This window comes from Mycteria americana, chromosome 3 (genome assembly GCF_035582795.1).
Source record: "Mycteria americana isolate JAX WOST 10 ecotype Jacksonville Zoo and Gardens chromosome 3, USCA_MyAme_1.0, whole genome shotgun sequence".
Taxonomy (NCBI): domain Eukaryota; kingdom Metazoa; phylum Chordata; class Aves; order Ciconiiformes; family Ciconiidae; genus Mycteria; species Mycteria americana.
Window position 1 is genome coordinate 66297678 of NC_134367.1, and position 25516 is coordinate 66323193.

Genomic DNA, 25516 nt, shown 5'->3' on the forward strand with positions numbered 1-25516 from the left:
ATGCCCATAAGAAGGATGGTCTCCAGAGTGCACTTAGTCCACTTGAGAGTGTTTCCCAAATACCCTTCAAATGGTGCCCCTTAATCATCTTCAAGGAATCAGGAGGGCTCTGCCTACCTAAGCCAGCATTGTGGTAGAGCACAGACACAGTACACCTGGATTTAAAGCAATGAAATAAAACTCTCTATTACCTAAAAAAAACCAACCAAAAACCAAACAAACAAACCCCCAAAAAACCACCACCAACAAAAAAACCCCGAACGAACAAACAGAAATACCCAACCCAAAAAAACAGTTTAGACTGACATAGTGAAATCTAGGAATGTGTTTAAAGCCATCCTCATTCCTTCTGAATGTCCATCTATGTATCAGTTCTGGGTTTTGGTTTTATGCTTTTAACCTCTCCTACACTGTCTGCAGGTGGTCACCTCTATAGGAGAGTTGGTGGAAATGTGTTCTACCCAGATCCAGTCAGGATGGAGACCCCTGTTCAGTGCCCTGGAAACCGTGCACAGCAGCAGCAAGTCAGAGGTTAAAGAGTACCTTGTAGGAGAATACTCTATGGGTAAGTATTTACTGCACCGACTGTTTGATAGCTTTTGTTTCCCTGTCTTACTGCTTGGGGACACAATAACTAACTCAATATATTTAAATGGCCTACCTGAACAGTGGCACTTAGCAGTGGCACTGCAATACTCCAGGGCTGTACTGAAGTATCTGGTTTATTAGTTGGAGTGGGAGGGAAAGCAGAGGTGGTGTTCTGGCTTTTTATCTTCTAGATTCTGGCAGATGAGTAGAATAAGAAAGAAATGTTTTAAACCTACTTGAATATTTTTGAGGAAAACAGTAGTGCAGGAGTACTGAGCTTGGCTGGCCCCTTGTCACTGTCCTGCTAAAGAAAGGAAAGCATACTGTATACAACCACCATGTCTCATGTGGACTGTCTGTCTTACAATGTGAAACCTATTGCTCTTATACATCAGGGTAAGTTAGTGTGATAATCTAGGCAAGTGCTTGTCTAGGCACTTAATCACAAGGCTTCAAATTGCTAGCACTATTACAAACCATGTTTGCTGTAAGAATGATTCTGCATCCCTCCCAGAGATGTTTGCTTGTGTGGAAATGGGGTAATATGGGAAAACCACTTTAAACTGTTCTTTTGCCCCATTAGAAGGGATTTTTAAATGTTACAAGTCATGTGTAAGGGATATGGTTTTCCTCCTAAATTTTGTCTTTCAGATCTGTTGTTATCGATGCCGAAATGCAAGTGTATACAGCTTTTGGAGACTGATACTCTACTTAGGAAAAGCAAGGCTATTTTGTTACTGTATCATCTGAATAGTTTTCCACATGACTGCTGTCATCTTGGCAGTTATCAAGGTCTAAACCAGAAACCTCCACCAAACAGAAGTGTTAGCTACTGAGCTGAGTTCAAGAGCTCAAACCTGCTCTTAGCATTAGGTTCAGCAACCTGCCTTAGATAAGGCAACCTGCCTCAGATAAGGCAAAGGAGGGAGTCTGTATTGCTTCCTATGAAGGGCTACACAAGTTGCCTCAGGAGCAAGAGAAGGTTTTACTTCTAAGATCATTTCTGTCTCTGCCCAGAATAGAAAAGATTCTACAGATTCAGTGCAATTGTTGAAAAACTGTTGGAAAATCACCTTTATGGGGGATGGGGAAGAGTTCTTATCTTGTTATTTCCACAGGGAAACGCCAGGCTCCGGTGTTTGATGTCTTTGAAGCATTTCTAAACACAGACAGCATCCAAGTCTTTGCCAATGCCGCCACCAGTTATATTATGTGCCTTATGAAGTTTGTCAAAGGACTGGGTAAATATTTTTATTTTCCTTCTATCCTATTAAGTCATGATATGTCAAACTTGATCCTGCAGAAGAGGAGAATTCAGTTATGTAATACATAGTACGGTAGGGAAGAGAGAGGCAGTGAAGAAATTGAGTCCAGAATGCTTTAAAAAAATAAAATAAAATCAAGACCAAGGGATTATTTCAGAAACATTTTTAATGCTATCAATTCTTCAAGTTGTTATAGCAGCAAAGATGCATTTCACTGTTAAATGTCTGCTTCATTTTATCTTAATTTGCATCAGGACTTGCTTATATTCATTTAATAAAAAAAAGAATATCGCGGAAATGGCCTGGCATTGTGTAGTGACAGCATGGATTGTCCGCAGCAGAACAGGGTATGTTTTACATTCAGCGGTCAAAGCCACATGGCTCCTTTCTGCCTTTGCCCACCTCAGCAACAGTAGTTTGGCATATGCAATGCTGAAAACCTGCTGAACCTTCAGTGAGATCATAAGCATTGCAACTAACAACACGCTGTCCCCATGATTAGTTGTTTTGTTGTGTTACTGAGAGCAGCGGAGACCACGCATGTCAAGTCAAGGTGACCCTGCCGAGTAATTGTGGTGTTTCACCAGACTTAAGAACAAAGGCAAATGGTGTTGGGTCATTCTGTCCCCATGTTTGTGTTCCCTGGCTTGCCTTGATCGTTAGAATTTGACACTTTTCATTGAACTGTGGCAATGATTTTTTTTTCCCCCCCTTATGTAAACTGCAAAACTTCTAGTGAGTGGTAAAATGGGGTGCTTTTTTTAATATGTATATTAATTCACAGAGGTATCTAGGTCTATAAGCAACTCCATTTGATTTAAATGAAGCACGTAACTGCAGCAGATCTAGTCTTTAACATTACTCTCGCCTTATTAAGCTATTTCACCATCAATTTCAACAGGGGCAGAATTCAGCTTGTGATGACAGACCGCAAGTGTAATTATTACTACAAAAGAGAAACAAACTTGCATGTCCAGCACCAATAGAGGGAACTCAGGTTCCTTCTGGAGAACTTAAAAGCCTGTCTTTATTTCTTTAGGTTTCTCAGTTTCATGAGATAAGTTTGTCCCCTTTATGGTTACATGTCAAAAAGCAAGATCTTCTTTTGTATTAAAGGTAGTAGGACTATGGGATACTTCAGTACTGAGCAATAGCAAATATACTACCATTTATGTGCATTTTTAACATAAAACTGAAGGATTCAAACTTCATTGGCTGACTTGGCTGATGTCAATAGTAGACAAGACTTTAAAACACATTATGGAGGGAATAGTTAAGGGCACAGAAAAAGCAAATAAATGTAGTGAAAGGAGAATAAAGTAGGATTTAATATTTATCTTGTGGTTTTTATGAGAGGAATAGCTTTTAAGGCAATAAAATGTTAATGTATATAGGCATTTAGTAAAGCTTCAGATTTGGCACTGAATGGGACGTATTTGGCTAAACTGGAAAAATGAGCCAAGTATTCTAGGGTGGGCAGAACATTGGCTGAGAGGGAAGGAAAACAGACTGTGCAGACAGGGAAAATGCTGGAGTGAATGAAGTTATCCAAGGAGGAGCTCTGCAACAGGATGCCTTGGAACTGATCTCCTTATTTAATACATTGTGAAGCTGACCTAAAAGTAGGAGTCTGCTGATGCCACAGAATTAGTAATACCTGTGATATTGAGACACTAGAGCCTGAGGATATCATACAGTTGAAACTGTGAGACCTTGACGCTTGAATTAGACAGCAGAAGGAAATATTGTAACACAAAATATAAAATGGTGTATTTGAGGAGTAAATAAACTAAAAGGAAGAACTTGTGGTAGAAGAGTTTTCCAGGGCACTGGTGTGCGAATGAGTAGAAAAAAATGAGTATACTAATTGAGCAAAGGGTGAATATGAGCAAGTAATTCATACACCTGTGGAAAAAAGTGGAGTGGAGTCAATATGACAGATGACTATAAGGTATGATTATAAGAACTCCCAAAAGCTCTGCTAAAGAGTTATTAAATAGGCATGTATTTATTAAAGCATTTATTCATATAAAAGTCCACGTATAAACTGTGACCAATATTACTGTATTGTTTGTATGAGAATCATCTGGTTGTCATCTAATAAGATCAAACAAAGGATGTTTTCTGGATTCTATTCAGGCGTTAGGGCACAACTGAATGAAAAAGGAAAACTAATGTTATGTTTGTTTCTCTTCTGTCCTTCCCAATGCTACCTTTCCTATCCCTAGGGGAAGTAGATTGTAAGGAGATGGGTGACTGTGTGCCAGGATCAGGATGTGCATCTACAGACTTGTGCCTTCCCGCGCTTGATTACCTCAGGAGATGTTCTCAGGTATGATGAACAATCTTATACAGGTACTAAGCTGGCCTAGGAAACAGTTCTAATCTCCAGGCTTTGCATCAAGGATTAGGTGGTTTGCATGAACACAACAGAATCTGTAGTAAGCCTGATGGTAATAACCTGCACTGCCAGATAGAGAGTGGCGATCTGAAGGAATCTCATACCTTCTAGGCCAGCTAATGGTGGGAAAACTGAGGAGATGAAAACACTCAGACCCAAAGAGCATGTGGGAAAATGTGAATGTTCAAAACCTAGTAGTAACATATTCAAAGCTACATTCATTCTTATTTAAACAGTTACTGTAAACAGTGTTGGGAATGAAAGAGGAAAAAAAAAAGCCCCTGAGAATTCCCCCTGAGAGATCTTAAGAAGAGCAACAGGTTACACCCTCTAAAACGCAGCAGCAGCTTATCTGTACCATGAAAACGTATCTGAAGCTCAGGGCAAATCTCTAACAATTAGAATGCTGGCATGTTTCCTGTAATCTCCTTGGACACAGCACAGATTATTATCCAGGGCTATTAAGGACGGTTTTTTGTCCGATTTCATAATGTTGTTTGTATTTCTCAAGTACCTGCAGGTCTTTTTGTTGGACCTAGGCCATGTTTTTTCTGGGTACAATACAAATGCATAACAAAGGATATTACCATAGCTGAAAGGACTTAATATCTAAATTCAGATATAACACGTAGATTCAGTACACAGACTGAGAGGAGAAGGAAAGAATGAGGCAGCTCAGAATAATAAACAGCAGATGTATCAAACTGTACTTGCTATCTTGTTCACCTAAAAAAAATTTAGTGAATATCTATGTGTATGTATAATGTATGTTCTACCTGTATGCTATGTGCATCACATCACTCTTCCTCATCCCTACAAACCCCAGTCCACAGTAAGGCACAAATATATTCTCCTCTTTAAAAGGAGCAGCCATTTTTATCTTGTTATACCTTTTAACTTGCCAGTAGAAGAACAACAGGAATGACGAAAAAGAAATCCTGTCTGTATGTTGCAAATACATGGTTTACTTTAGAAAGGCCTGGTAAAATACTGATAGTATTCCAGCTATAGCACAATTCTGCAAAGTCTGTATTTGTTGTGTAATGGACAACCCAGGCAACGGAGCTCTGAAGTAAACCTGTACAGGTCCTTTTGTCAGTCCTTTTTTACTTAGTCCTTCAGAGGTCCAAAATATTCTGTGTACAGCTAATGGAGCTTCTTAGGTCATAGGTGCACTCAGTAAGTAGCAACATTTGTCTTTCACAAATGAGGACGGAGCACACTCCTTTCCCAAAAATGTGTTATTTAGATTGCTTTTCTCCCTCTCTTTCTCCTGCCAACCCCTTACTTGTCAATGAACAGAAGATTTCTGGCCTCTAGTTGTGTTTTTCATTTACAGTATTGCTGGATGAACAGAACAGATGCTGACATTATGCTGGTTTCATAGTTTTTATTCTTTTTTACATACCTGTGTTGTATGTGATAGCTTTTACAAACTTTCCCATATATATATTTATCTTTTCTTCTCTCTTTTTTTCTCCCCCTCCCCCCCAGTTATTAGCCAAAATCTATAAAATGCCCTTGAAACCCATCTTCCTCAGTGGCCGGCTGGTTAACTTGCCCCAAAGAGTGCAGGAACAGTCAGCCAGCAGTGAGGATGGTATTGAGTGCATCCTTTCTGACTTTGATGACGACACTGGTAAGTGCATTGAAAGCAGTAAATGCGGAATTAATCAATTGCTTCTTCCACATGCCACTAAATTTTGCCAACTGCTGAAAGCAAAAAGGAGGGGAAAAACTTCATAGTTTACTGTCTGCCCGTTGTCTACACACACGTATGTGTGCGCACAGAGCTTGGAAGTTCAGGTCACGTCACCTTCTTTATGTTAAAAGATACAGCTCATACATGAGAAAAATACAACCCCTCTCTTGGGACAAGATAATGTTTTCATTAGTAATATTTTAATTATCCTGATATTCATAATACAACCAGTATTTATTTCTGAGAGCTAACACAAAAATGCTTTCTAGACCACAGCTGAAGTAAAGGAGTGAAAACCTTTTAAGGTTGGTATTGGTAGGCCTGCCTTTAACAGAAAAAATATCAGTGTTGAGTTAGAGTTTAGAAAGATAAAGAATACTTGTTTAAATATGTTTCCAAACTTGTGTCCTGTGGTCTGTTGAACTAAATGGTGTATTTCTAAAGTCCATAAAAAGCACTATGACCTCCAGAAAAACAAGCAGCATTTTTCTTCTGATTATTTGTGTGGTTTATATGGGTTGTGGATTAATCAGGTGTTTGATGAACTAGATCTGCATGCAGCCAAGCAGCAGAGGAATGCAGCCTTACTGCTTCTGGACTCATGATGGCCCTTCGAAGCAGTACAGTCACTTCTGAATATCTGAACTACTTAGCTGTTCCAACCTGGCTGCCTCTGTGAAGAGCCAGCTCCAACCAGGCAGAAAGCAGGCTGACTCCAATGCATTTCTTTCAGATGCCTCACCAGAATGAGTCTTGGTACCTACTTTTGTCTAGGCTCTTCCACCACATGGATTGTCCTGTTCCACTGCTACCCTGGATAAAGGAGAGAAAAGCTGCTCTCTGAAAAAAGCAAACCACAAGTCCTAGGGTTTTGTTTTTTTTTTTTTTTTTAATTTTTACTTTCTTCTTTCTATGTTTGGGTTTTTTTCTCTCTGGAAATTTTAGGATGCTCATCTGGGATGTGGGAGACCCAAGTCACTGAAGTGCTTTGAGTCAGGCTTGGGGCTTGACCTAGGGTCTCCCCACCTCAGGTGAGCACCACTTGCCTACTGTTCTAAAGTGGCTCTGCCTATCAACGTCTTGCTTGCTGTGAATAGAAATGCCACCCTGCAGCAAAGAAACCTTCTGATATGGTTCTTGTCAGAGCTAAGTGCTGAAACTTTCACCCAATTTTTATTTAGCTGGTAACGGTATTAGAACATTGCTAGGCAAACTGACTTTACAAAGACAGAAGACTGCTTCACCTGGCACTCTAGTGCTGAAAGTCAGTACCAAGATAGGGCAAAATGTTTTAGCCTACTTTGCCATATGGTGGTGCAGTGTATTTTCATAGTGTATTTGATTCCATGCCAAACTCTTCAAGAGAGTGTTTCTAAGAGATACTCAGTTCTTCCAGATTTGAAGATACCCAGATTTCGTGCTGAGTGATTTGTGCTGTTTCCTTATCTAGAAACATCATTAAAGTCTATACGACTCCAAACAATGTCACCATACATACTGCCCTGTGGAAGTGGTGTGAATAAATAAATGATCAACCCAGTTACTAAGTAATGATTTCACTGTGTTTTCCTTGATTCTCAGGAAGACGCTTGCAGTCAGCAAACTCAGTGCATCTTAAGTTCACGTGCAGCCTTTTTTATTGCTTTTGGAACATAATTAGCCAGCAAGCATCATGCAGACACAGACTACATCAGCATGGCTACCAGTGGCAGAAAAGAGGGGCTTATTACTGAACCAAAGTAAAATCCATTTGAGCCTAATAATAAACCCATAGCCTTTTAAGGAGACTTAACTAGAGAATAACGTTATACATTGCAGGAGCATTGTGAGTGTAATATACAAGGTCATTCATAATATCATGGGGAACTAGCAAGTACTTAAGTGATCTGTGAAAAATTAAAGGGCAGCAATTCCTAACCATCTTCAAAATTGTATTGAAAACTAGTTGTATCCCATAATCTTTTAGAGATACGCGTTTGCTAATGTAGATACGAACTTGCAGTACTACCTGTATCCTAACTGCTGTTCTGGTAGTTGTCCAGCTCTGCCATATCCACATTTAATACTCTTCTATCTGTGACCTCTTAATATCTAAAGATGACAGTGAGGTAGCCTGATGATATGTCATGAGGCATTTTTACTGTTCAGTTCTGGATACCAAATAGAGACAGTTAAATTATGGCTAGTCACCTTAGGATCCTTACAGTCACCTTAGGATCCTTACCCTGAAGCATAACCTGAATGGGTACAAACCATTCTGGGCAGCATTTGCAATGGTAGTGAGATGTGTAAAATGTTTACATTTAAAAAAAAATTTTAAAAATCCCAAGGTTAAAGAGATTGGACTAGTGGGAGTAGTAAACTAAGAAAGAAGACCAGAACAAGATGTACATGGAGGAGGAAGGATGGGACAAAACACAAACTTAATAAAAAGGGAAGGAAAAGGAGACCATCATTTCAAAAATTGATACTGCCCCCAACCATTACACAGCAACAGTGAACATGCAAGAACCCATGATCTTTAAGTTAATTAATTTCTTAGCCTCCATCAACTTCTGAGGGCAGGTCCCACCTGTGGTCAATGCAGTATCTCACCCATGGCTTTTAATCTTTGTTTGTTTACTTGTAGGCCTTATCAACGTCTGGATTATTCTGCTGGAAGAATTAACAACTGCCATATCCAACTGTCCCCGCCAGCACCAGCCTCCTACTTTGGATCTGCTCTTTGAATTGCTGAGGGATGTTGCCAAGACACCTGGTAATGAAAGAGCTTGATAAAATGTGAGCTAGTAGAGCCCTGACCTGAACCTCTAGAATCCTAAACCATTTGTGTAAAGTGTGTTACTCATGCTAGAGCTGCACAGAGACATGCTCAAATAGAAAGGGATTTTCTCAGAGTGTGATCTGTTCCAGTTAGTGCATTGTTCTATGCTGACAAAAGGCATCTTGTAAGAGTATGTTGAACATACTCTTACATTTATTGCACAAATAAAGAGGTGCAGTACTCTATCAATGTCCTAGCCACAGAAAACGTTTGCCTGGTGTCCAGGAAATGGAAAAAGAAAATTATATAGTCCTGTAGACCTGCTGGGAAAGACAGCAGGTAAACAGTTGGCTAAATGTTCATATACTACCTCACAACTAGATCCAAAACGGCTTACCCCTCTCATCCCACAAAAAATGTTTCAGAACCTGCTTTCTTTAGCACCGCCCCTGGCCTCAAGCTTGGAACAACTTAGGAAATTTACTGTCCATGTAGGCTTTGTAAGCAAAAACATACAACCATCGTTGTGTTTATTTTAAGGCCCAGGATTTGGCATTTATGCAGTTGTACATCTTCTTCTTCCCACGATGTCTCTTTGGCTCCATCGCAGCCATGGTGACCATTCTTACTGGGATGTGGCATCTGCTAATTTCAAGCATGCCATTGGCCTCTCCTGTGAACTCGTAGTGGAGCACATTCAAAATTTCATACACTCAGGTATGTCATTGCACTGTCACATCTACTGACAGTCATCAGTGGCATGTTACTTAGGAGCTACTTGGGGAGGTGGTTTCATTGCTCTTTTGTTACTCAAGCATAAAATAAGAGGAAGATGGTTGAAAATTTCTGTTTGTTTGGGGTTTTTTTTCTTTCTTTTATAGGCTCTGGAATTATGGAAGAAGTTAACTTGTAAGTGACCTAGAGAAGTTATTTAGTCCAGCCTCCACTCAGAGCAGGGCTATCTTCAAAATTAAATCATCACAGTCTGTATTATACTTTCCAAAAGAAGATACTAAGACTTTGATCATAAAGAACTAGAATATTCAGAAACAGGATCTAACAGAATTTCTCCAGTACCACCTAAGCCCAGACATTTTATATTGTTAACATCAAAAGGACTGTTCTTATTTGAGTTTGACGTGATGCATGTTTCAAAGTTGAACTCTAGTGATAGCTGCATAAAAAGATTTGGTTTTGCAAAGTCTCTGAATAGCAGTAAGTGTAGCAAGATTGCTTGTCTCTAATTATAATGAAAAGGCAATGATGTTAAAACCAGTCTGTGTCTTTTTCTTATAGATATTGGTTATGAAAATATGATCAATACTATGCTGAAAGATCTTTTCAAGTTGCTGGTAGCCTGTGTAGCAGAACCAACAGAAATTATTTCCAGAGTTGGCTGTTCTTGTATCAGGTAACACAGTCTATTCACTCTGTTAGCATATTCAAAAAAAAGATGTCTTTATATCTTTGAAGAACTTGTGGACTGATTAAGCTGGCTAACATCTCAAAAGAAGTCTACAATATATCTATCTCTTGTTATTTGAATAATGAATTTTAGACTTACTAACGTTTTGTTGCTGTTTTCTGTCTGCTTCAGAACCTGTGATTTTAGGCATTGCTATGTGTATCATTCCTATAAAAAGCACTTGTATATTACTTATATGCAGTTAGTCAATAATTAATCCTTAGGAAAAATAATCAAGGGTCTTTCTGTTGGAGTTCACAGGTCTTTAGAGGTAATTAATACCTTTCGCAGTCTCAGTTATTACAGTCATAATCAAAATAAGCACCGCATTATATACTTACACAACGTGTGGGTTTTGTCCTGGCAAGATGACTACTTAAAGGGGAAAAAAAAAGTCAAAACTACAGTGTAATTACAAAAATAGGTCAGGGTAACAACCACGAAGACTGGATATCATTAGCTAGCTACTGAGTAGGCCTTTTGTTCTGTTTTCAACATTATCCCATTACAAGTAAGATTTGTCTAGTTCCTTCTTGAACATGGTAATGTTTTCCTGTGTCCTTGCAGGTATGTGTTAGTGACAGCAGGGCCTGTTTTTACGGAAGAGATGTGGAGGCTTGCGTGTTGTGCCTTGCAGGACGCATTCTCTGCCACTCTGGAGCCAGTAAAGGTAAACTGCCTTTTTGCTGACAGTCAAAATGTAATCACACTAGTTATAGACTCACTAACTTTTGGCAGGTTGGTTCTTCTTTTTCAGAAAAGTTTTTGGGTACAGAGCCAAGAAAAGAAGTGTAAGGATTATGTGGTAGCTTTTTTTTTATATTTTGTCAATTCGCTCACAATGAAAGGTATTGGATCAACAATGGAGATTGAAATCAGTTTTTCTAAACACGTGCAGACAACACTAGTCACTAATAGTCCAGACGTACTTTAAATTACCCTGCCAGTATGAAATCAGACAAGTTTAGTAGGTGAAAACTTACCTTTTAATCTATTTCTTCCTCTGGATTGGCTAAAACGAGACAAAAGACGAAGTTGCTTCCTTAATCCTGTAGCTGCATGCTCCATATAGATTATTTCTCAAATCATTATCTTTCTTGTAACAAAAAAATCCTCATCACAGGCCAGACTACATAAGAAGTTGTAACACCTTTACATCAAATACATCAAATGCTAAACAGCAGGTCACCAGCTGGTGGTAATGGGACAGATCACTCTGAATCTTGTATTATGTATTACATCTGTAATGTATGTATCTATGTATTACGTTACATTACATGATGTATCTATGTATTACATGAACAGGCTGGACAACGCTACAGTCACTGACTTCATTTAACGCACAGTGAAAGTCTGATGTTGTGTCTCTCTATAGAACCTGTTGGGCTATTTCCACAGTGGTTCTGAAAGCTTTAGTGGAGATGCCTGTGAAGTGAAGGTGGCAGCCCCCTCCCTCTCGCCAAGTGCTGAAGCTGAATACTGGAGAATCAGAGCCATGGCACAACAGGTACTGACTGACGTTTCAGGGAAGGTAGGAGAACCTTTTAAACTTGGGGCTTTTCTTTATAAAAGTACATCTTTACCACCACCTTCCTCACAAACCCTACAGGCAAAGACTTCCTCATCACCAGGCTAACATTTATTTGTCTAACAGTAGTGTTGAGAAAAAGTCATAAAAACTAGGAAAAAACCCTTAAAACTGTCCCCCTGTAAGTAGGAATTAGGAATGCCTAGGGTGGAGGAAGATGCACAGGAATCTGAGGAAGACTGACGATGAGCCTATTGTGTAATGTATCTTTAAAAAAGGCAACCCTAGCATACATCAGTGGAAATGTTTCTGATAGAGAAAAGGAAATAGTAGTGGCACTATGAATTTTCATCTACAATGTCATATACATTTTTAATTACTCTGTTAGAGAGTGATAATTTCAAAGGGCAACAAAGGCACCAGAACAGAGGCTGTGATATGAAACTAGAAAAACAAGATTTGTTCAACGTATCAAAGCAGAGTTTGAAGAGGAATGCAGATTTTTTCTTTATAAATACCTGGATATAGATTGCAGAGAAGAGAGAGAGTTACTGAGAGCTAGAGGATAATGCTGACATTTAACAAATAATTTAAAACTCACTACTAACTCCTAATCAGCAGAGCAAGCTTGGAGACAACCCTCCTGGGGTCCTTTTGACTATGACAGAGGTTGTTCATTTTATGAAGGTGGTTATATGAAACAAGTTCCTTGAAATACAGCAGACTGAACTTAAATGACCTGCAGGGTACCATAAAACTGTAAATACTGTATGACAGTTTCAGCATGGGAAAGCAGCTGGATTAAAAGAGCCAACAGATGTTTGGTGTCAATTTCTGACTTGATTAATCATACCCTGATGCTGCTTGAAAATCTGAGACACAGACCAGGATTTGTGATCACAGATGATGTGACAGTGGCAGACTTCCTTTGAATAGAAAAAATGTTTTAAATTAAGTTTTAAAGATACAGAACTCAAAAAAGCAGGGAATGCGGCATTTATACTTTTCTTGTAGACACTATCAGTGGCACTCCCTGAGCCCTTCTCAGTGGGGATTTGACACAACTACTAAGCTACAAAACAAAGCTACAGCAACTGAGACTTGTTTCCCCATTTCCCACCCAAAGAACTGCAAATTAGGTGTCTGTTGTATCTTCATGGCTGAAAATAATCCTTCCAACAACCAGCCTTTCTAGGTCCAACAGGCTAACTATGCAAACAGGTCCTTGTCTCCACTATTCATGATATTTTCTGATAGTAGTATATAGACAGCAGAAAGCTTGTTTTGGCATTTGGTATTATGCCTTATACAAGTTCAAAGAAAAAGATGTCTGTCCTATGCCCTGTGCTCTGCTGGGTGTCTGGAGGTAGCCCATGGCTCTGAGGATGTTTTACCAAAGCAGCATGCTCCAGGGAAGGTCTGCCTGGGAGGGATACCTTGCATTCTCTCCATCACTGTAAAATAAGTCATCATAACAGATCTTTCACAATGCAGGAAATCCTATTCTCAGTCCCCCCAAGGACCCAGTGTGAGTGCTAAACTGATTGTTTTATGTAACTTGTTTTCTAGGTCTTCATGCTGGAGACTCAGTGCTCCCCAAAAACCCCTAGCAACAAGGAAGGGTTTGAACATGCCCAGTCGTGCGTGCTCATCATTGACCTGCCACCAGATAAGAAACCAAATGGCCATACCCAGAGAAGGTAAAATATTTTCTCAGGAAAATACTGTGTCATTAAAAGCAAGAGAAAAATATTGTCAAGCTGGCAGAGATGTGAACAGAGCCTGGCAAACCATGCCTCTACATAGGTCTCATAAAAAAAAATGAAATACACCGATCAAACAAAAATTAGGTTTTGTGACACAGGAGACAATAGTTTACTGCTGTCTGTTCTGCAAGTGTTCCCATGATCATACACTGGTGAGCAGGCACGTGCAAGAGCTGTTACAGTTATAGACAAGCCTGTGTCAGGGTCTACAATGTGGCCCTTAGAAAGCTAAATAAGGAAAATGCTTCTAATAGATAGTAAAAATTGGTAGGTTACAAATACCTGAAGGATACATAAGGTCATACAAAGCCTTCAAGTAGAGGAAATGCAGATTAAATTAAGAAAAGAATTCTCATAGGAAATACTAGGCAAATCTTTCCAACACTGAGATTCTTCTCTTTAAGAAGTAGAGTTAAAAATATCAGTTTGAAGAAAGGTTTGGAAGTACTGTTATGTTTGTAATGATACCTAGCAAATGAAATAATGTCTGCTTCACTCATGGTCTTTTAAATTCAGTATTACTGGATTAAGAAGGTAGAAAAAGTTAATAGATAAACTGGAGCAGTATAAATTGAAGAGACCACATCCAAAGCTGCAAAACTGTCAACATATTGATCTAGGGAATGTTATTTTTGCTTGGCACTTGTTTTTTGTGGAAGTCCTCCTATACGTTACCACCTCAGAAACTCATGCATTTGCATGACAATCTGATCCTGTCAAAGAATATTTATTTTTGCTTGCACTCAGTTGTTTAAACAACTACTGTAACATCAATAGGGCCAAGAATTAGAATTCTGCATTCAGGGTTTGTGTTTGTATTGCAAGGTATGTAATACGTGGCATGAAATTGTCTTTTACTAGATACCAAACCTGCTTCTGTACCACTTCAGGCGTTCTCATTCAAAACAACTAAACTATTGCTTGCAACAAGGAGCCAGAATGTGATGGTCCTTCTTTGGATGGACAGGAAGAAAGACTATGCAAGATGTCTCTATTCTTACACAGCTGTACAGAAGTTTCCCCCAAGAGCAGGTGCCCTGTTGCCTTGCCTTCAGAGAACAGGGCCCTGCACAGAGACAAAGAAAGGTTGAGATCACAGTCTAAACCCTTCCTTCGTGGTGGGAAACTATCTGCTTTATCCAAAGGTTTGCAGATCGTTCTTCTGTTATAATGAATGCAAAGCAAAAGACTGGAGTACTCCTCTCTCATGGCACATAAGGCCGTGCAATCTAGCAGGCTGCATTCGTAAAGGTAGTGTGCCTTTAAACAAATAAATAAATAAAGCTTGCAATTAATACAAACTCTGAATGCTCTCACACTGTGCTTTGTCTAAACAACTGCAAAAAGTGTATATGCCAATAGGCAAGTGTTACCCCAGCAATGCTCATTTTTCACCAAAACGGGGCTCAAAAGTTGTCTGTGCCACTGTTTTTCATATTATTTGCTACAGGAGTGCAGTAATATGCCAGTCTTGCATGCTAGTAACTGTGCCCTTTCAAAAGTTTTACTTTAACCTTAGTGGGGTTTCTCTTCTCCCTTTTTGCTTTTGTTTCCTTAATGCTGCATCGTTTCACAGGAAGCTGGGGTAAGGGAGCTTTTCTTCTTCCTAAAAAGTAATAATATATTTCAGTTCAAAACTTTGGGCAGGATAAGAAAATACTATCCTTAACCAGCTTTGGCATTGTGTGTTTTCATCTATAGCTCTGTACTAGTTTATTTTGGAATTGAGCAGTACTTTAAACTGTCCTTTGAAATTGGCTTTTTGGCTATTACAAGGAAAAGCAGATCTCCATTCTGATCCTGCTTTTGAAACAGGATGAGTCTCTTGAAATCAATGCAAGTGCTCATTTAACATTATACATGCTCTTAAGAGCTTTTCTGAGTCAGAGCCTCTAATGGTTTTTGCAGCAGAAAACTATTTCCCCATAAAGAGCTCCAATGTATGTATTAATCATCAAGATTTTAGCACTGTCAGATAATAAGACTATTAAATTTTACTGAGGTATTGGCACTGGCAGCTGTGTCATGGTAAGTGAACTGACATAGGTAAATTAACCCTAGAAGCACAGTTTTGTCTGACCTATAGCCTCTACATGGCCAAGCATATGGTAGTCCCTCAAAAGTCTCAGGACTTTTTTTTTTTTTCTTCTTTAACTCAGGACCATTTTTGTGCTTTTATAAGTCAATTAACGTAAGGCAAAATTTCGAGAGTTAAAATATTGGTTTTCTGGATTTTTCTTTGGGTTGCATTCTCAAAACTGAGTTTTGATACGGCTTCTCAAAAAAAAAAACAACCAGTCTTTTTGTTTTGGTATTTTGAAAACACTTTTGAAAGTTGTTTAATGAAAGTAGAATAATTTTTGCAACAAAAAAATTAAAAGTCTATAACCGAACATCTCATGTCACATGAGGATTTACTTTGACTTAGACCTAAAACTTCAGTATTGCAAGCAAACTGAAAAATCTCTTCCTCACTTAGGTAGCAGTGCTAATTAAAATGTGACCCATAATAGTTCCCTAAATCAAAACAAGTATTACTATGTGTACCAGAGCATCAGCTCCATTTAAAACATCGCCACTGTAATCTTATGCAAAGACTTTTTTCAAATGCGTTACGATAGGTTTCACAGTTTATAATTTTAAATCCATGAGACACCAAACAGCAATCCTGTCCCACCCCTTCTTCCTAGCCTCCTTGGCCTGTAAGCCTCTCAATGTTATTTACTCGTGAATGACCTGAAAACTTTGACTGGGGGAATTTGCCATTCCTGGGTTCCCTGTGCAAATCAAAACTCAGATCTAGAACAACTCACAGCATCTCTCTAACAGGAGCACAGCTAAGAATCACTCAGTATTAGATGTGAGAAACAGGGTTAGGAATAGATATTTCCATGCTAGGCTCTCAGTGTTCAAGTTGAAGTCTTAAGAGCAAACAGTGAAATGTACCTGCAGCAAGACTTCAGCTTCTTTGCATGCTCCATTGCACTGCTGATGTTTCTGTAAATGGTTTTTTTAGTTGGTTGGTGGTTGGCTCTTTGTGTTTTATTTTTAAGAAGTACTCCTGGCATTAGTGGAAATGGAAACCAAGTAGTAAACTAGTTTTGGCCTCAATTTGTCATGGCAAAGTTAAGGTTGGCTGAAATGCTGGTGGAAGAATTTTAAGGATATTTCAACTTAGCCAAAGTTCAGCAACAAAACCAGAAGATATAGTCAGGGAGCAATGGCAGAAGTGCAGCATAACTTGTGTGTTAACAAATTCCTCAGTTATAGCAGGCTGAAATATTGAGAGTACTTGCAGCTGCCATGAAATTGAAACACAGAATATTTAATCCCTCAGTGTTAGACATCTCTGGAGAAAAGGACAAAAATTATAATAGAGCTTTGTTTTAATACCACCTCTGCACAAGTGCCAGTAGTGTGCTTGCTGTGGACAGTTATTTTTCTTAACCAATGTAAGTGTCTTCCCTCCTAGGAAAGTATTTGAAAGAGTAGCTGCAAGATCATTCTAGACAACTTCATCTTCCTCCACTTTTTTGTAACAAGGCTCTGAAAATTTGGCCTTTCATTTGCATCTTTCATGTTGGATTCTAAAATATGAAGTATTCTTCTAGTAAAAGCACAATGCACCGTTTTAATTTTATTTTATTTTTTTCCTTCCTATGCTTGGTTTACCAAGTATTCCTTTCAGGACGATAGTGGTGAGCTTGCTGTCCCACCAAGTACTGCTCCAGAATTTATATGACATCTTACTGGAAGAATTTGTGAAAGGCCCTTCTAGCTTGGAGGAGAAAATGACAATACAAGTACCAGAAAACAAGTTGGCTGGTTTTCTCAGGTACATCTCCATGCAAAACCTGGCTGTCATCTTTGACTTACTGCTGGACTCCTATAGAACAGCCAGAGAGTTTGACACCAGACCTGGGTTGAAGTGTTTGCTGAAAAAAGTGTCTGGCATTAGTGGAGCTGCCAACTTGTATCGCCAGTCAGCAATGAGCTTCAACATCTACTTCCATGCTTTGGTTTGTGCAATCCTGACAAATCAGGAGAACATCACTGCAGACCAAGTGAAGAAGATCCTCTTTGAAGATGATGAGAGAAGCACAGACTCGTCACAGCAGTGTTCTTCAGAAGATGAAGACATTTTTGAAGAAACTGCCCAGGTCAGTCCTCCTCGAGGGAAGGAGAAGAGACAGTGGAGGGCTCGAATACCATCTCTGAGTGTACAGCCTGTCAGCAACGCAGACTGGGGATGGCTAATCAAGCGGCTTCATAAGCTCTGTATGGAACTGTGCAACAACTATATTCAGATGCATCTGGACCTAGAGAATAATCTAGAGGAGCCTCCAGTGTTCAAAGGTGACCCTTTCTTCATTTTACCATCCTTTCACTCAGAAACCTCCACCCCATCGACCGGAGGGCAATCTGGGAAGGACACACCATCGGAAGATGACCGGAGTCAAATCAGGGACCAACTGGGAGACAGCCTGACACCCCGAGGAGGGAGTGGAGAAATGTTCTTGCTACCCCCACCCCTAAGTCCTAAACCAGAGAAAAAAGAGCAAACCAGGAAAAAAGAATGGTGGGAGAGTGCTGGCAACAAGATCTACACCATAGCCACTGACAAAACTATCTCCAAGCTCATGACAGAATACAAGAAAAGAAAGCAGCAACAGGCCATGACATCCTTCACCAAAGAAGTCAAAGTGGAAAAGAAAGGGGAGCTCCTGGGTTCAAGAGGGCCAGACTCGCCCATACTCCAGCGGCCACAACATCTTATAGATCAAGGTCAAATGAGGCATTCATTCAGTGCTGGTCCAGAGATCCTGAGACAAGAGAAGAGACCACGCTCAGGATCCACAGTCAGTTCCCTGAATATATCTGTTAGGGATGCCGAGGCCCAGATACAGGTAGGACATACTTGTAGAATGCTAATAATAATAGCAATAATTAAAAAGATACCTATAAATATTTTTTCTATTGCTTTTATTATAATGATTATAATCTCTTCATTAAATGTCTTCATTATATAAGAAGTCATCATGATGAGGACTGAATATTTCAGCAGCTGGCACTGATAAAAAACTGATTCCATCGTATCGAAAGAAAATAAGTGGAAGTGTTATCAGGCATATACTAGTACAGCTTTCAAGAGTGCTTCTGTGACTGGGGCCAAAGCTGCACTTAGTCCTAAGAACTGACAGCCTACAGTGAACTCATTGCTTACTGCTAAGGGCTCTAGCCCACTTAAGGGCTTTTGAAAATGTGATGCTGCTTGTCAAAATGCTTTTGTACTTAGGGGTTTTTTGTTAATTCCGCAGCAGAAATAGTGGGCTCTGTTGCTAACCAGAAATTTGCTGCCTGCATGTCTAAGGGAACAAATCAGTGAAAGCATCGAACTTGAAAGTCTTTGTCTGCTGTGGGGTGAAATAAAAGGTGATGGAGGGTGAGCATGATACCCAGAATACAAAGTCAAACAATGACTTACAGTACTGAATGTGAATTAGGAAGACACTGTGAACATTAAACGAATATGCTGGCATTACTCAGTGTTCTTCATGAGGCTGCAACCACCAGATATCTTACTTTCTGCCTCAACCGATGGGCTCATCTCTTTAGAAAGGTCTTCTAAAGAGTCTTTTTTTGTATCCAATTTGCTTGTAGGCATGGACCAACATGGTGCTGACAGTTCTCAACCAGATTCAGGCCCTGCCAGACCAAACCTTCACAGCCCTGCAGCCAGCGGTGTTCCCCTGTATCAGCCAGCTGACTTGCCACGTGACAGATATCCGTGTCCGCCAGGCAGTACGGGAATGGCTGGGAAGAGTGGGCCGAGTTTACGATATCATCATTTAAACCTAGCTGTGCTCTGTTGCAAAGGGGAGAAGACATCCAAGGTATACAGCAAAGAAGTATTTGGGGTTCATTAATTGCCTATTTGTTGGTGATAAATTAAGAAACAATGAGCTTGTTGATGTATATCCTCTATCCACTTGAGACTGTGTCCCTCACTCACACTAGCAAAGGAGGCAAAGCATGAGTGTGTCCAGGGAGGTCTGGCATGGCCCCAGAAACTGCCAGTAAATCAGGCTAGTACCTAAAGGGGTGATACATTTCAGTAGCCTTCATTTTAATTCAAATTTGCAACAGTGGGAGCCACGTGAAACTGCACCTGAACTTCCACGCTTGCAATTAGCTGTGAATGCAGCTGTCATCTGGATGTCAAACCAGGCCAGTAAGCCTGTGTAACTTTAAAAAAATAAATAAGAAAAGTTAGGAAAAAGGTGGAGCTATAGGATAAGTTAAAAGGTGACACTTGTTCAGGGTAACTTTTTTCCCTTCTGAAATTAGCATGAGAGAGGAAAGCCAAATAAAGATTATTGTAGTAACTATATGCCTCACTCACTAGAGAAAGTGGAAATTTATTTTGCTCTGAGAAGAGCCTTTGAAGTCTGGTCACATTTGGGGTAGTTAATAAGTGACTATTAAAGTATCCCAGGTCTAAAACTGGTGAACCAAGCACAGACTATTGATCCTTTCATTGCTCTTGTGGAGTATTGCTTGAAGAGAAATGGCACTGTCAAGCTGCCCTCTCTACAACACTACCCTGGCTGCCTCTTCAGCTATGCCTACAGCTGATCATTTTTCCACGTGTCTAATTCCCCCTAAGGGCAACAGGGAAGTTTGTTTTGCTGTTTCCAGTGAAGCTGGGGGAAGACACATCACAGGGCAAATACCAGCATGTGCCAATATCCAGTATTCAACTAAACAAAGTGTTCCAGTTTAAGCAACACTGCAGCTAAGTTAGCTTATGCTTCTACTGGAAACTTACATGTTTGCTTATATAGAGCTGCTGTAGCCAGGAACACCCTTGTCACCTATGTTAAACTTAGCCTATCACTCCACATAGAGCTGAATCAAAATGGAAAATAGTCTGAAAGGAAGTCTTTCCTGTTTCTCTCCCATTTCTTGTCTGCTGCTGTAAATAGAAGGGGACAGATCCTCATGGAGGTACATCCCCCTCTGTGCAGCACTCCTATAGCGACTACTACAATTTGCTGATATTATTAAGGGGTGGGAGAAGGGGAAGGATCGACTATTGTATTGTCAAATACATATGTGATGCTGTTCACACTAGACACAGCAAAGGGTTACCTTGCTGCACAAGTTATGTCACAGCCCCTGGGACATTCCATCTTGTACTCCCATAGTACATAATTTGTTGATTAGAAGTTGAAATAATTTGTTGAAAATAAGTTGATTTTAATCTTGGGTGACCCCTTAATGATGTTCTCCCAAGGCTTTTAAAATGTGCACACCAACTAAATATACAGCTTCAGTCCCTGCTCCAGTGCATCCTCAAAGTGGCATCTCTTTATATCAGGCCTGGATTTTGCACAACTTTTAGCATCTTAAACCTAGGAAAACAGAGGGAGCCAGGAGGCTCCGCTGAACAGCCATCACCCAAGCTGATGTGTTTACAAAGAGTCTGCCACTATCCTCCAGCCTTTTCCCTCCATTGCCCATGCCCACTTCCCATTTGTCACCTGCTAGACTTGTGCAGGGAATATTTGTCCTGTAACTTTCTGTACTGTCAGTCACACTGTTTCCCTTTCTTTCAAAACTTCCCTTTACTAAATTGTTTCAAGGACATAAAAATTCCTTAAAAACAACTCTTTCTTACCACCTACATTGACTTTATAAATGAGTAATTTAAGAATTTTATCAACTGTCAATTTTCCCCCAGCAGTTTTAATACTTCATTGGGGACAGGTGAGATTAGCCCTTGGTATATGGGAGAGTAGTGGCATGGTTTGATTTCTGTTGCCATGTCTTTCTTACACATCTTTAGCTAGAGTAAAAGGGTGATTATATTTTTTGTTAAAGTTTTTGTTGGGCATCTACACAGAACTGCTTTTAAAGCAGTACATTAATTAGGCAACAACAGAAATCAGAATAATAAACTGTATGCAAAACAACCAGCTCTGCTGTTTTTCATTATATGTGCATTGAATGGATGCAGATCCTTGCTGTGCTGATCTAAAACTAAAGCAAATCCTCAAATTATGTTGGAGAAGTGAAATGGATAGCAGTACCAATGGAACCACTGAGGACTCCAGAAGGGGGCCTAGTATCTCAGAAACACTGTGGTTATGTGTTGTGGTTGCAATACAAAAATCCTTCTGTAAAACAGAAAGAAAAGCTCTAGGAGTGACAATACCACCACCCCCTCAAGCCCATGAACACAGCATAGCCTAGTATTATTTGATTAGCCACCATCTTGACCCAAAATATCATTTCATTTCAACTTTTTACACTACAAATACCATACTGGAAATGAGGAGTAAATTTGCTGTATTGCTGTTACCCTGTTTTAAACTTAGCCCTCCAAATTATGCACTAAGTCCCCATTGTCACCCTCAATGCCTCTGCGCATTAACACCCCTCCATAAGAGGTCATGAGTAACTTTGAGTAATTCCAGAAATGTAATTTAAAAGGATGGGGGTGAGGGTGAAGGAATCTTTGAAGCAGCAGGCTTTACATAAGCAAAGTTTAGCATGTGCTGCTCTTCCTTTTCCTTATATGTAAAAAAGGAGAGCAGGCTATGGCCACTTCAGGAGCCATTAATTTGAGATGCAGAAGCTTTCTGATGCACCTCCAAAATATAAATAAATAAAAAATTGATTTGGTTCATCAGATTCTCAGCTATTTTAGCCGCAGACATCAGTAAGCCCCAAAGAAGTACAACACTAAACATGTGAAGTCACCATTTCATAGACCTGTGCAGTCTGTTTCATGCATCCTTTGGGCTTAAGGCTGCCAACGTGCTACCTTCAGGCCTCACAAAGCAAGCTTTTAGCCCAAAGGAGGAGTCTGCCAGAACAGTCCCAGGAGAAGGGTACTTGCACCAGCCTGTCCTAAGCTTCAGAAGGGGACTACCCAGCTCTGAACACGCCAGTCACGTCCAGCTGTACCACGCTACAGCAGCTTTTCTGCTTTCCACTTGTGAGTGGGGAAGCACCTCTGTCTAGCACAAAGCAGCCTTTGTATCCACGTGTGTAAGTCTTTCTCACAGAACCCATTGACATTCTTACTTATAGCCCCATAACATAATGCATAAGCTGACAGCAGCATATTACCAGCTTTACTGTTGAATCAGAACATTTGAGCCTTGAAAAAACAGAGTCTGTGTATTAATAGCCTGAGCTTGCTCTTTCTCTTTGCTGTGGTTAATGACCACATTCTTTCTTTTCTTGCACTTACTTTTTTTGTCACATAAATTTCTATAGGAGTTGGGTTTGATTTTTATTGAACTGGCCAGTTATTTTTAAAAATGACTGGCCAGTCATTTTTATTTAACTGAATTGCTTAAAAAAAAAAGGGTGTGGTGGTTTGGCATCCTTCTCATGTACCAGAGCTGCACCTCTGCTGCCTTTGCCTAGTTTCACACCACCCTCCTCAGGGCCACCACGGCAATCAGAGGCAATGACATCTCGTTTTAAAATCTTGCAGGCAGCCACTAACAGAGAAAGTTGCTGTTGGCCAGCATCAACTACCTTTACTCGCATGGAATAGCTCATAAACGTGCAAATATTTAAAGCTGAAAAAAAGCAGCATATTCATCAGGGAAGTGCTACTTTTCTTGTGTAACAGGAGCAGGGTCTGACCCCAACTGATACAGTTTCAGGCCATTGCATATGTTTGCAGTTGACTCTGTAGTGTGAATATATGCAGATATATGAGATGATTGATGTGTTTATGTATAGATTCCTGTAGCTGCAGTCACTGTCATACTCTGAGCATTCTGCATATTTACAGAGAGATATTCACATTAGTAGTATGTTTATCATGCTCTCTGAATATTTGTGTCGCGTCAGCAATGGTTAACGCAGTTGTTCTGGTAACTTCCCCTCAGTAGTCTCTTCTGAGCGTTCAGCAGCCATAGAATTACCACCACTATCTCTTGGTTAACGTGCTTTCATGTCTTTAAGATGTTAAGATACAGATTTAATACTCTCCTTGGGATAAACACTCACTTGAGAATAACTGACTTAATTTAGCATCTAGAAAGAGCTATTAGGGAAAGATTTACATAGACCTGTGCAAAACTTTCCTTGTAAAACTTCAAGCACAGGCAACACAGCTTTTGCCTCATCCCAGATAAAAAAAAAATCATGTCCTCTGGACTATAGCTGGCTCATGTCAAAGCCAAGCAGTTTGCACCCATGACTTGTAAGGTACTTTGCCTTTCAATTTGAGCTTCAAGTTTTGTTTAAAACCTAAACCTTACTGTAAAATTCACTGACAAATCCTCACCTCCCAAAGATATAATCCCCACCTCTAAATACCTTGTGTTACCACATGTAATATCCATCTGCACTTGATACAGCAGCATCTCAGTGTTGGTATCTCCACTGCAGAGCTCGGCACAGCACCAGTACAAAACCGAGTGGCAAACAAGTTAGCAAGTAGAGAGGTCCAGCTCCGTGTGCTGCCTGCACTTTGTACCTCTCTCCACAGCTTAGGCCCACACTCAAAGTGCCGAAGCTGTTGAAATCAATGCGAGTTATGTACCTGGATTTCTTTAATACTCAGGACTCAGTCCTTGAATGCTTCAATCCCTAAATACAGGTTCACAAGTTCTCAGGAAAGGGAAAGCCCTGTACAGTTCCTGATGTCACCCTGTCTGCTGCTGTCCTCTATACACCTCCTGCTTGAAAAATCTACACAAACCAGCACGTATTCCCACACATCCCAGTGCCACAAAACTAGAACCTTCACTTTTGCACAGGTCCAGTTTTAATGTGTAGGAGGCTGACCACAGCAAGCCAAAGTAATTTATTTCTACCTGGCTTTTCTGTGTAGAAGCTTATTCAGAAATTGAGCATGTGGTTTGGCTATTTTCACCTTTAGCAATCCATTCTAGAAATGCCATTACTCAGTGATAGTTTTTAATTCACAAAAAAAAAAGTCCTTTCTTCCCTTGCTTTTGTGGGGGTGTGATAAGTTTATGTTTAAGCAAGCTATTTATTCATTACTCTGGTTATAGTCATTTCTGGGAAGATCTATGTGTAGTGTTAATCATAGCATACGACATGAAATACAGTTAGGTTTTTTTCCATTTCTGATAATTCCACAATTGTTTGAAGAAATGATGCAATACCATCAAATTAAAAAAAAAAAGTTTCTTTTCTTTTTTAGTATAAAAGGACCAAGTTACCATAGCACAGAAGCACAAATGTTGGATTTTATGCAATGTAGATAGCATCCGGCAGCTAGAGATCCCTCTTCGCTGAACCTCCCTTTTTGAGTAGAGCTTCTATAGGGATACAACGTAAGGGTCTCTTAGCAGCCCTCACCAGCAACACATCTGGGACTCCAGGAAGTTGTACAGCTGCGAGGAAGAAGTCATAGCTCCTCTTTCTGTTGTTTCCACTAATCCCCCTCAGAACATATACTTTATATGTGACACTGACTGTTTCATATCACACTAAACAAACCGCTTTGGCCAAACATGGGGGGCTGGCTATTTAAAAAGAAAAAATATAAAAGTATGTGGCAAAAGTATGCATCAGTCTTTTCACTTAGTGCTCAGAGGTCTCCAAGCTAAGAACTAAAAGCAGAGGGAAGAAGAAATGCCCTAATTCTGTGGATATTGGTGGAGCTACACTGTATGATCCTGGATTAATGCAATAACGAGCTTGCCTGTGGGACCAGATCCCTCAAATCCTCTTTGTTTTTGGCAAATTCGCAAGCTGAGGTTTGCATAGTCTCCACCATCACATTGAATCAGGGAACTGAGTTTATGGAGGGCATTTTTTGTTAAGAAACATGGCAACAGGATCCATTTCAATCCTTTTACCCCAACATCCCACTTTTCAAAAGATAGTGATGTACTTCCACAAATTTCATCTAAATACCATGGAGCACCAGGGCCCTATTTCCTATCCATGCATTTGGTTCAGCCGGGCTGCAGTGAAGTGCCATGCTTCCACAAGAAAACGAGAGAGCTGAGCTAGCGGGGAGGCACAGGTTCAA

At 40.0% G+C, this 25516-nt stretch overlaps 1 protein-coding gene across 5 annotated transcripts in view; it reads left to right on the forward strand.

The window, feature by feature from the left end:
- The window catches only part of ARFGEF3 (ARFGEF family member 3), a 98522-nt gene extending 73006 nt beyond the window's left edge, over window positions 1–25516 (forward strand). For all 5 annotated transcript variants that reach the window (XM_075498826.1, XM_075498821.1, XM_075498823.1 and 2 more), the window contains 12 exons: window positions 421–565; window positions 1707–1829; window positions 4082–4185; window positions 5749–5893; window positions 8586–8714; window positions 9261–9437; window positions 10017–10131; window positions 10753–10855; window positions 11561–11692; window positions 13283–13413; window positions 17156–18386; window positions 19141–25516. In XM_075498826.1, coding sequence (XP_075354941.1) covers window positions 421–565; window positions 1707–1829; window positions 4082–4185; window positions 5749–5893; window positions 8586–8714; window positions 9261–9437; window positions 10017–10131; window positions 10753–10855; window positions 11561–11692; window positions 13283–13413; window positions 17156–18386; window positions 19141–19332 — 2727 coding nt within the window. In that variant the 3' untranslated portion in view covers window positions 19333–25516. The remainder of the gene's footprint in view (window positions 1–420; window positions 566–1706; window positions 1830–4081; window positions 4186–5748; window positions 5894–8585; window positions 8715–9260; window positions 9438–10016; window positions 10132–10752; window positions 10856–11560; window positions 11693–13282; window positions 13414–17155; window positions 18387–19140) is intronic.